General features: G+C 44.1%; 1 protein-coding gene across 1 annotated transcript in view; it reads right to left on the reverse strand.

The window, feature by feature from the left end:
• The window catches only part of ACSL1 (acyl-CoA synthetase long chain family member 1), a 37,227-nt gene extending 25,157 nt beyond the window's left edge, over positions 1–12,070 (reverse strand). Inside the window, exons 1-2 of the mRNA XM_064148978.1 lie at positions 11,995–12,070; positions 2,832–3,059 (exon numbers count right to left, since the gene is read on the reverse strand). Coding sequence (XP_064005048.1) covers positions 2,832–3,032 — 201 coding nt within the window. The 5' untranslated portion in view covers positions 3,033–3,059; positions 11,995–12,070. The remainder of the gene's footprint in view (positions 1–2,831; positions 3,060–11,994) is intronic.
• Positions 12,071–12,624: the final 554 nt, after the last annotated feature.

A 12,624-nucleotide genomic window follows, 5' to 3' on the forward strand; every position in this document is an offset into this window, starting at 1 on the left:
ATTCACTCCCCTCCTACAGACAAGGGATTCAAGTGGATCCTGAAAGATTTCCAGCTATACCTCTAAGAAGGTCTCCTGAAAAGATCAGGTAGTGAGTTTTGAAGACTATGGGGTATTTTTCAGTGAAATGCAGCTGTAGTATGTATGCCCTAAAGATCATGGGTACACATTCAGAGCAGATGCCACAATTAAAAAGAAGACCTAATATTTTCAGTAAGTCTTTCTACTGATACTCAACCCAGTATGCAATCTTTATGCTTGTTTGGTGATTAAAATTGGTCACTAGCTGTTGGCCTACCAAATCAAAGCTTTACAGGGATGGGAAGTTACCTGGAACAGCAGTAAATAGGATTTTTCCTACCATATAAAGTTATGAAGATTTATCACCAGAACATGTAGAAACCCTGCTCCAGTCAACTTCATTTAACTTTGTTAAAGGCCAAGATAAGTCACAAGAATTAAGCAGAAGCTTACAGCTCAAAATTGTTATCACCAGTAAACAGGTAGATTAGACATTAAGAGAAAATGTCTTCTGCCATGTCTTTCTTGAAGCACATAGCTTACTCTATAGGCCTTTTAATATTGTATTGCTTAGCCACAAGAAAAATTTGTTATGATACATTTTGAAAACAGTATTTCTTGGTTTTCTTCTGTGGAAGTGACAATCCATCGTAACAGATGTCTCAGAATGGAGTAAGTGAAGCCAAGTGCTAAGCAAAACATAACAAGAAACTCTATGTCAAACACTGTAATACATTGTTACAGTTATAAGAGTACCAATTCCAACAGTCACTTGAAACTTGCCTCAAAACAGTCTACAACATTAGGGACTTGCTTGATTACAGCCTACAACATTAGAGACTGCAGTTAAACAATCAAACAAAACAGGGTAGATCTTGCTCATTTCACCGTGTTCTCAGTCTGAGCTCTCATTACCAAGACATGCTAACATACTCAGTTATTCATTCAAGTTGTACTGTTGTTCAGTCTTCCATACACTAAAATGTATTTACTGAAGAGGCAAAATACTGTTACACCTGCCTTGCTCTGATCAGAGAGTTAGTGTTAATTAGTACAATATGGATCAATGATGCATCTAAGAGTTTAGAAGTCTCATAATACCAATGATTCCAATCATAGAATCCAGCAGTGACAAGCAATTCAGCTTGAAGAGCAATGAACTGAGACAGCTATCAAGAGGCTCAAGTTAATAAACATTTGCCACTAACTTTATGGTCAGTTACAAGCCACTGGTTTACCATGTTTCAAGGCAACACCCTCCAAATCTGCAAGTCTGTACTGACTAGTGAGGCTCCCCACAGCTGGCAAACTTTTACTGCTATTCTATTCTAGCTATTAAAACACACTGCTCTGCAAGACTATTGCATCCACTGTCTGAGCCTCTGCAGTCAAGATAGGAAAACCTTATGAAGAGAAGCAAGCAAGATCTAACATCTAGATCCTTACACCACACATGCTCCCTGAAAAAGAGGTATTTGTTGGCAATTACTACAATTCCAGAGCATAGTTTTGTTTCCTCTTGGTATACCTCTAGTAGCAGACCATTACTTGCTATAGCAACATACTGTGTCTGTAAACTTACTGGGAAGACTAGGAAGCAAGTGCTTCTAAGGACTTTTGAATGAAGGTGCCAATTAATGCTTCAATCTCAGTATCACAGGAACAATGCAGAGGAAGTGCCTAATTTGAAAACATGACGAGTTTGCTAAAGCTCACAAATGTTAAGCTACTGGAAATTTCACACTGCTCAGAGATTTGTTTACATCAGTTTGTAGTGACATCTATTCTTAAGCTCAAGAAGTAGTAATTTTAATTGCATGATACAGGACCACTAGGTCAGTTTATCAATACTGAAGAATGTGCTGTAAAGGGAGACTTCAGTTGCAAGCATATATAAAAAGATATATAGTGTTAGGTTCCAACTATCAGTCTTATAGTCCCACATTGTAATTATCTATCTTAAGGACCTCAATCTTTCAAAGCTGTCTCCTTCCTTCAAAAGGAGAGCACACCTTTGTCTACCTTGAAGAAATATAGAGGCACTCTTGAGAGCACAAAATGAGTAGTGAAGAGGGTGATGACCAAACTGCTGCTCAGGAAACCCCAGCCTTGCCTATACTTTCTTCTAAGCAACAGCTCCTTATAGACTGCTTCCATATTTAACTTCACTATTAAAAAAGTACCACTCAACAGCAACTATCTGCCTCTAAAAAAAATAAGACAAAAACTAAGATAGCCTATCCAGAATTTAGCAGGTGCTTGCTTTACTTTCAACTTTATGGTTGGGTTCTCTTGGCAGGACTAATAGATCTTTCCACAAATCATCTGAGGACAATTAGTACCCTCTCCATGCTTGTAACTCAATATAAAGTCTCACCTGTCAGCTAGTATAAACAAAATATTGTAACATAAAAGTATTAGCGTAATCAGGATACACCAGCACACATACTGACCCCAAGGTCTAATTTAACAGGAATTGAAAACTACTGTGCCAATTCTAAAATGCACAAGTTTCCTGCCACCAGTCAGATGAGAAATTGTGTTCTCAGCATGAAGTCTCTCTACCATGCTAGTTACTACCACTATGATATCTACCACCAAACTGGCTTTCAAAGATGAAAAACTGAGTTCAAGCCCTAATTCAGGAAAAAAAAAACCTAAACCCCAGCAAAAAAATCAAAACAGAAAAAAACCTAAACACCACACAACAAGCCCTGAAACGTATCATCCTCGATTACAAGTACAGAAACACCCTAACCAGTGTTCGCTCTGTTAGGCTTCAAAATTCAAGGTCATGAAGTGACACTTACCTCTACTTCCACAGACTGCATTGTTAAATCACATGGTGGCTTTAGTGCTTTTGGTCTTGTAGCATACCAGTAGGTCGTGAGAGCTGCAAAAGCACCGAAGCCCATCAGGGTATTTGTCGGGAGGGTGCGCACGTACTGCCTGACATCCCCAAGTTCTGGCATTCGTAGGTTTCTGAACAACTCATGTGCTTGCATTGCCATTCAGTGCAGTTGTCCCACTGCTGGAATCTGTTGATATGAAAGAAGGTTACATACAGATCTGAAAGCCATTTTCTATTCACTGTTGTTGTGGGAGCAAAACGTATGCTTTGTCATACCAGCTTCCAACTATCAAGATAGCTTGACCTGCCACTAAGTAGGCAATACCTTTAGACTTCTGTACTGCAATTATGCAAGCAGCTACTGGTTCATACTGCATAAAAACAGGTGGGGCTGACAGGAGGTGACTTCTTCAGGGCTTTAACATTATTTTTGACAGTGTACTTTTAAAAAGACAAGTTTTATTAAGGGCAGCATTTCACTACAAGAAACCTATTTTGCAGTTGAGTAGCTGTACTGCAAGACAGTTTACACAGTACGTGTAAAACAGGGAGGTCAGAGAGGGAGGCCTGGGCTGCACAACATAAACTTGCCTCTATTAAGCATCCTAACCCTATGGTAGCATATCAAGATTTTTCATCTAAATCCAGAAAAATAACCTTTCTACCCTCCCTTCAATCATGCACAGATAGCTCAATATAGCAAGCTGCCTTCAAAGCTGGCATCCTCCCACAGCTCCTCCATGCTAGCAAGCTTCCTATTTTCCCCCACAATTTATATCTGGCCACGACACAGATGAATGCAGCATCCAAGGGGGCCCAAGGCAGCAGCACACAGCAGTACAATCAAGTACAGGAAGCACATTTGATTTGTCACGTTTACACAGAAACAAGAGTCAAAAGAGGCTGCTCCCCACTAGTGCTTGCTGACATGGATATTCCACTGCAAGAACCAGCCACGGAAAAAAGGGGTAACATTTTCATCAGCTAGCGCTCTCCTCTATGGCCAAGGTCTCCCGGGACGCCTGTCACATGCCAAACCCACCAGCTTCTGCCCAGTAGGTGAGAGGTAAGCAGCAGGCAGCCAGCCTGCCTGGGGCCAATGGCAGCCCACACCCCTGTCACCCCACCAATGAGCCCTGCCTGCCCAGCTGGCAGAGGAACCCACAGGCACCTGTCACCCACTCAGCTGCCCAGCCAGGGGCTGGCCACAGCCACTGTCCTATCAAGGCAGGGGGGAGTGAGGCTTTCCTGCTTGTGTGAAGTGCCAAGCATTTATTCAGATGATTTAGGTCCAGCCATTTCCTATGGTCAACTAAACAAATGACCTAAAAAACAATCAATATGTTTAAATAGCTGGAACATAACTGTGTAACAATGCACTGCTGCAGGACAGCAGCAGAGGATACACTGCAATCTAAACAGACAGAATTATATGCTTATTTATTTGAAAGCCAGCCATACCAAGATAAGATTTAATATTCCCATGTGAGAATCCCTAGCTTGCAGCCTACCCTTCAAAACTTTTCTGCTGCAATCAGTTATTCAAACAGGACACAGAACAGTTGTCCAGCTCACAGAAAGCCTAACCAGTATTTTGACAAAGATTTGCTAAAGAGCAAAAAAAGCCATAAAATTAGTTCAAAGGGCCCATAGTTTTGCAATGCCAGCAGGACAGGATGGAGTAAGGTCATGGATTGGGGCAATGTCAGGATGGAATCAGTTTCCATCTCTGGGAGGGTCCCAAACCCGGGAAACACAGCCCAGACTGCAGGCACTGCCCTCTCGTCCTCCCTCCTTCCTTTTCTTATATGGCATAGCCTCTGGGTACAGGGCTTCATTCACCTAGTCATGCAATGCAGGGTCACTAGAGAAATGCCCTTCGGTTGTCTGCACTGGGATACATAGCAAACTGTACTTAAAATCCACAATGCAACAGGCCATAGTAATGGAAAGTAAATAAAAATATTGAGAAGGAACCTCTTCATCTCTCCTTAGCTCAAAGCAGAAAATAAAATTTAAGAAAAATCAAGTACTGACTTCAGAATCACCATGCTGTTGCTTTCTATGTATCAAACCACGCTCATTATCATTGCAAACATGAAATGTGTTCTTAAGTTTCAAGATACACAGGTGAATGGTAAGAAAAAGAAGTCATTTTAACAGAGAATCTTGGCTTACAAGTTAACTGTGTGTATCACAGACATCAGGTTAGGAAACTGGAAAAGGGCACTATAATGTATATAAGGGCCAAGAGCAAGCTTTGCCCTTTTCTCCTCAAGCCCTACAATAAGCACCTTTGACTTTTGAAACTGACACTTGTTTTTCTCTCTGCATTAGTCATGAGGTATCCTGCACACACAAAGATTTAAGAATGTAACATAATTACACAGTCTTTCAAGAGTCTGTGGTGCCATTATAGCTAACAAAAACTGAAGTAAACATGATCACTTCATTTGCATCCCATTGTAGTCAAGAAGGTACTATGATTTCAACTTAGTTGAAAAGTGCACACCACTACTTGTCACTTCCTTGGTTCTTTGCAGAACAGCCTGTAACAGAAAACCTTTCTTCAGCAGTTATACCACAGTTATCAGTTATATAATGATGTTTTATTGCTTATGTTTCTTATGTTTATACTGAGGGATTACTTTTACACTTTCTGCCTCAGCACAATGCTCAAAAACTTCAGACAGTTTTCTGCTAGAATAAGCAATTCTTACATTTAACACTGTTAAGTCATATCAACTCTTTTCCTATACTTAAAACAGAGACAGATGCAACAGAAGAATAAACCAATTCTTAAATTATGCATCCCAATATGCCCCATCAGGAAAGGGGGCTTCAGTGTCTCCCAACCTTCTGACTCATCTCAGCATCTACCTGGCTCAAGCACCAATCACATTAGACATCCAGAGCGCTTACCATGACAAATGCAGTTTAGTGCCTAAACTGAGATACAAAGACCTTGCCAGTGGAGCTAGGATCTGTCTTTGCATATTTCCCCCCCCCTTAAGAAAGGGCCCAGCTAAGCCTGTCTGCTCAGGACAAGAAAAAACTCATGCTGTCTTCAAACTCAGGTCCTGCAACTGTCTGGTCCAGACAGGCTCTGGACTACAAGAAATGGACTCAGTAACAGCTTCACTTAAAGACTGGACATATCAAGTGTCTGGGAGTCACAACTGGAGATTCCAAGGTAGAAGATCCTGGGTAAGAGAAGTTACTAGACTGTGCTACACGTAGCAAACAAACCTGAAGCAGCTGTACAACAGCCAAGGTCAAAAGCACTTTTTCTTCAATGTAACCAGCAGACCTTTCTTCCTTTTTGCATTTCAAAACAATACCAGACAGATATGGGCAAGCAGTTCTAATAAAAAGGCAAAACTGCTTCAGATAACTACCTGTCCTAGCTACTTCCACAGAAATATCAGTTCCTAGAATTCCTGTGCATAAAAGCAACCCTCTGAACTCATTGTATCAATTCCATTAAGGAGATCTGTACGGATCAGACAAAGCTAGCTCTGTTCACATACGCACACTCCACAGCACCCAAGACCCATTCTTTACAGCAGAGCCACTATCTCAAGGCAACAGCCTAAGTTGGCAGGACTCCGCCGTTCTTTGCTGCTCCTACTCTCGGCATACAATGGGCTATTTACAGCGGGCAGCAGCCTGCCTATTGTCTATCCATAGCCAGACATCGTTCGAGTGCAACGGAAGAGAACAGGAGAGCAGCCGCCAGCTTCTGTACTGCAAAGAAAACAACCCCAAGAACCAATTGGCCTCTCTTCCTCTCTATTCTAATATTTAGATGAGCACCACACTAGCACTTGCAGTGGCCTGTCATAAAGGCAGGTCCACCACATGGTGTAAAAAGCGGCTATGTTACTTCTACAGCCTCTTGCAGGCAGGAGGAAGCTGCAAGACAAGTTGCCTATTTCTGTTATGAACTACATGTCACTTAGATGCTTTCACTACAACATGCTGTAACAGGGGACCAGCCACCCATGTACCTCTGACAGCTTTCTCCCACTGCAGTTAGTTTTCTTACCACTACAAGTTATACTGCACAGTTCCCACAGGGCTCTGTCATTAAGTTGCCTTTCCAAGGGGTAAAAGGAGAAAGTGCAGAATTACCTCCCAGCTCCTTTATCAAGTACAAATGAGGGAGCAACAAATAGCTTTGGCTATTAACAAGATAAAACTTTTTGTCTGAATAAAATACATAACCCTACTCTCAGAGTGCATTTACAATCAGCTTAAATTTGAGTTAGTCCAACCTGTCCCAGATACATGATCCTACAACCCTTTGTGCTGGCCAAGCAGTCATTTGGTTGTGCAGTCACAGTAGAGAAGTGATCTGGCAAACACCACTATCCTGGGTTAGTTCTGAAGGTAGTTCTCAAGTAGATCAACTCTTGTCTGGCTTATCAAATAGCTGTTTTCTCCCAGACTGAAACAGGATGGCACAACTGGGTTAAGGGATGAACTACTGAATATGCAACTCCAAATACTGCATGCAAGCCTTCCTAGGATTTTATCTCCCTATTGCAGCCAAAGCAGTAACTTGACTGAGGTCTTGCTACCAACTGTGACAGAGCCAAACTAACCAGCAAGAAAACCACAACTATCCTTAAGGCACAGTAAAGGAGCACAGGTAATTGAGACCTATAGAATTCTCAGTTTAAGCCCTGTATAACACAAATACAACAGCAAGGTGTCTCCTGTGGTACTATCATGTCAAGCATGACACAACAGTCCCTTGAGTTATAAAATACTTGCCTGAACAAACTAAGTACTGTTTAACTGTCAAGATCCTTTTTACCCTCTGTCACCTGCCTCCCTTTCCCCAATTAAAAAAACTTAAATATCTCATTATACAGAGAGTTGTCTAGACTGCCCAGTCAGGCTTCAGAGCTATAAAACCTCCTTTTAAACAGTAACTGACAAATTCACTGTTCCGCAACAATAAAGGAGGAGAATAAAAAAAAACCTAATGAGGAACTCATGCCATGCACAGAGAAGAACCAGCAGGTCCTTAATATTCACTCTTCCACCTTCAACCCCCTTTCAGCTATCCAGCCTGGCTCCAGGCAACCACAGGGCATCACACTTTTTTCAAACTGCCTCTTATGGTTCCATTTATACTATGATGATTTATATTCCTGCATTTGGGACAAGGCAAGAGTAGAGAGCAGTAGCCTACAAGCTAGATTCAACTCCAGCAGTTGAACCATAAGTGATTTACTTCATAAACTGCCACTGAAGTTAATACTACTGAAACCTTTAAGGAACACTACACCTGATACCAATGTGTCAAAGCTGTCTCATCTCCAAGGAAAGTCACAGCCTTGTCCTCAGCCATTTGGCTGCAATCCTCTTGCAATCAAATGGAACACCTGGATTCTTCCCTCTTAACGATGTCCAAAGTAATCCAAGTGCACACCAATGAGGTCACTGGAGTTTATTCAAGTTCAGGAGTTGATCCACATGACAAGGACCTGTTCAGTGCCTTTTGTGCAATTGCAGTCCTCCAGCAGCACTTGGAAACTCTGTACATTAAGGAAAACCCAGTACTTTCTGCTAAAACCCTTGAGACATGGATTGATTTAAGTTCTCTGATCCATGCCTACACAAAAAAACCCATATCATTAAATAGCCTCATCAGTTTCTTATCTTCAAAAACCACAGAAGATGCTACCAATATTTTGCACTCTGTACTACCCGTTAGAACAGCATCCCTACATCAGAATTACAGGTACGGTATAACACTACTCTTAACTTTATCTCAATTCAATTATAGTTTAGATGAAAATCACTTTACAGGAGAAAACTACTACAAATTAGCAGCTTTCTTGTGCCATTAACAGCTTAATTATATCATACCAACTTATTCATGGTACCCCTCCCAGGAAAAGACTGCTGCTTAGAAAGCCCAGTGTGCAACACCAAGTGAACACACACTTCAAAGGCCCACTTCAGACTTGCAAGAATGAGTTTCTTACTCATGCTTCGGTCACCTGAAGTCTAGCAGAAGGCAACCCCCGTTCAGGATCACTAAACCACATTGCATCACACTATATAGTGTTTACTAGTTCAGAAGGGTGTCTTAAAAACACATCACCCTTAACACTGGGCAGATCAGCAAGTACTTAAGACAAGCAACTGGTTCACCAAGTGACCTCTCAAGACCAGCGTCACAAAGAGTATGACAAATCAAGCAACCTTTTGACCTCACATATTAAGGTATATCTGTATTTCCTGTAAGTCAATGATAGCCTTTTCTTCTAGCCTTCGTAGGAAACTAACTCATCCTCACTGGGCTATTGATGCAGGCCAGGTGCAAAGGCCAAGTTTTTAAAACAGGGCACATGCAGCATCAAACTAAAAAGTTTAATGAGTTTAAGAAGAATAATTCAAACAAAAAGCCAGAAGTCCTCTTCTGCAGTCAGGACATCATACACTTCTACTACAAGCCTTAAACAGTCCAACTGCATTTTTTTTTCTTCTTCTAAATCTCTACAAAACCATGCAAGCTGTTTTCAGTCCGTTTTGGACAAGCTACCAGTAGTAGTAAGATTCCAACACCAACAAAAAAATTATTTTACTACTATTTTACTCTCTGGAGATGAATAACTCTCAACACGAAAGGCAGCAGAAGAGAGCAGAAGCCTTGTGTTATCAAATGTCCTTGTTTCATGAGCCAGGCAGGATCTGCAGGAACACAAGCCCCTCACTTGCAGCCAAGGTTCAGCCTACCGTCTGTAAAGGTCAGTGCTGTACAGCAGCGCTTCCTTGAACCACATGGCATTGTAACATCCCACACAAAGCCACCTACCAATGAACACACTATCTCCCCTCTTATTTGTGAGGATTTAGGGGAGCTTACCATTAGTTACATTTAACACAACACAATATTTAACATATCTGAGCTTGTAATTTCGCACAGCAGGGAAGCAGGATATGGCAGGCTGTCTGTTCATTGGACAACCAAAAGCTGAATATATCAAGTAATGCATCTCCTTGGGACAGAACCTCTCCCTCTGTCTCTGCTACACATTAAAAAAAGTTGTGTTGTTTGCTTTGAACTTACCAACTTCAAATCAACTGCACTGCCAAGATTCAGAAAAATAAAACAAAAAACCTGCCACTATCTTCTATTGCTCACACTACTAATAGTGTTGTTTCCTTGAAGGGGAAGAGAAGAAAAATTAATCTTCCTCACTGGAGATAACACACTGCCCACCTATGACACACATCCAGGACAGAAGGTATAACCCATCTCTAGCTCCTCAAAAAATCCCATGTGTTTTATTCATTTTTAGCAAAGCAATGATGTAGGAGAATCAGCTACAGAGCCTACTCCAGAAACAGGAGCCACTTACCCAGAGAACGGTTGCAAAGTTATCTTTCCTTCCATTTTGCATTACTGGGTTTGTTTTTCCATCAATACAAACTTCATAGTTGCCCTTGAAGCAAAGAGCTACTTAAGGGTTTTCTTCTTAAGAACTAAAGACTTACTTCCAACCTCATGTTGGCTGATTTGTAGTTGTAAACCAGCATCCACCAAATTTAGAAACTGCTTTCATTGTAATTATGCAGTCCTCAGGCTAAGGCCATTTGCTCAAGACCTTGAATTGAGTACATTACACACAACAGCTACTTGTAACTACAAGCTTTAGATTTTCCCCATTAACCATCTTCAGACATTTCCATCCTCCAATATAAGCAAGCTAGATATCCTGGGACTTGAAAGACACAGCCATTTTGGGTTTTGCATGATTAATACTGTGATTGTCAGAAAAGAAAAGGTATTTTTTAGTAAACTCTGTCTTCTTATACACAGAATTTCTTGATCCAAGAAATCTTATCAAGTCTCAAGCTCAGAAATCTCAGCTTCTGAGTTTGAGAGCATGTTCAGAGCAGAAAGGTAAATATGAATTCTCCTGAGCAGGCTCAGGAGACTGCAGGATTCCCTGTAAAGTAATGCAGATGAAAAAAAAAGAGGTGCTAACATCACAGAGAATAGTTCTGTGGTCTAGGTACAGATATATAGAACCACGGGGTTTCTACAGCAGTTTCTTTGGATGTCACACTTTCCTGTCACAGGACCTGACCATCAAAGCTAAGACTCTAATCCGAGAGGCACGTTTAGATGGATTACTAGGTCCAAGAGGGTGTCTATAATACCCCTGACAGCTCACAGACATGCCTTTTAGAAATTCAGAAGGCTTCAAGTGTTGCAATTCCTGTTAAACAGGAACGAGAAATGTATGCATACTAGAACAAAAGCGTCGTGTAACCAGGCTAAATCCCTGCGCTGTAGCACTGCAAGTGCTACCAAACAGCAGAGAGCAGGCCTGCAAAGTCAAAGCCACTCAACCTTCCATTTTAGGCCAGCTCGCCTCACGGTATGCTATTTCCACAGGCGCTCCCGACTGCCTGAAAACCCGAAAAGCTGCTTCAAATACACGCTGCATTCATGCTCGTAAACACAGCCTACCTGAAAGAGAAGTGCAGCAATTAAACGCTAAACCCCAGGGGTTAACAGGTAGGGTGCGCTTCCCAGCCCGCTACCTGCTGCTCGGCCGGGAGCCGCAGCTGGCCGGGGCAACCGTCCCACCGCCCGAGCTCTTCGCACCGAGGTAGAGGGCAGTGCCGGAGTCGAAACAATACCCTGCCAGCCGAGGCTGCCGCAGCGCTTAGGAAGGCCAGAGACAGCCGGCTACGCTTTCCTAAAGGCTTTGTGCCGAGGGCAAGCCAAGCCGGCTCCAGAGGACACTCATCTCACCACGGGGCGGAAGGGAAAACACCGCGGCCCCGGAGAGGACAGGCGGCGGGACCGCCTCACGGCCCCTTATCGCCAACCGCCGGCCTCGCAGGTGACAGTGGCGGCGCAGGTCGTCCGAACCTTGTGGCGAAGGGCCGGACAGCGGCGGCTGCAGCAGGCCCGTGCGGAGCCAGCCCGCCTCAGCGGCAGCCGGGCGAGCTGGGCTGCCGCGTCCCTGACAGCCCCCGACCACGCTCCCCCGGCAGCGCCGCCCGCCCCGCAACGCGGCAGGGCCCGCGGCCTCCTAGCCCGACCCTGCTGGGCAGCAGCGGCAGCACCCCCAAGCCCCGCTCACCTCCCAGCAACAGCGGCAGCAACAACGAGCACGACTATACACGACTCCCTCGGCGCCGCCCTATTTAAGCCGAGCTCGGCGGGAGCGGCGTGCGCGTCTGCCTAGCCCGCCTCCTCCGCCCGCCCGCCGGCCCGCCCTCCCGCTCGCACCATCCGGGGGGCTCTAGGGCCCGTGCCGCGGGACCGCCCGGCGGCCTGTCTGCTGCCGCGCCCGCCTGTCACTCTGCCGCGGCGCGGCCCTCGCCTGGCGGTGTGCCGCGGCCTCCCCGCTGCCGCCCGGGGCACTGCGGTAGTCTGTGCAAATGCCCAGTGCTAGCGGTGAAAATACGGGAGGCGCGGGCAGGAATCAGGGGGAAAGGGCAGGGAAGCGAGACGAGCAGTACTCATCACTTAGCGATCGTGCACCTCGGCGATCTGAAGTGACAGCTTGCGGGAGGGGGTTTTCTTACGGCTTTGTAAGAGAACTCTTGCACCCGGTACAAACAGGCGAAAAGGACTTGTGTGCTAGGGTGAAAGGATTGGAAGTGGACAATGACCTTGCAGCAGCCCGGGGGTTCATCCGTTCACCGCTGCTGGCCTTTGTGAGGGACCGGCGGGTTTGAGGTGGTTACTGGTAAAGAAGAGGCAGATG

The sequence above is a fragment of the Pogoniulus pusillus genome, chromosome 9 (assembly GCF_015220805.1).
Source record: "Pogoniulus pusillus isolate bPogPus1 chromosome 9, bPogPus1.pri, whole genome shotgun sequence".
In the NCBI taxonomy this organism is placed as follows: Eukaryota; Metazoa; Chordata; class Aves; order Piciformes; family Lybiidae; genus Pogoniulus; species Pogoniulus pusillus.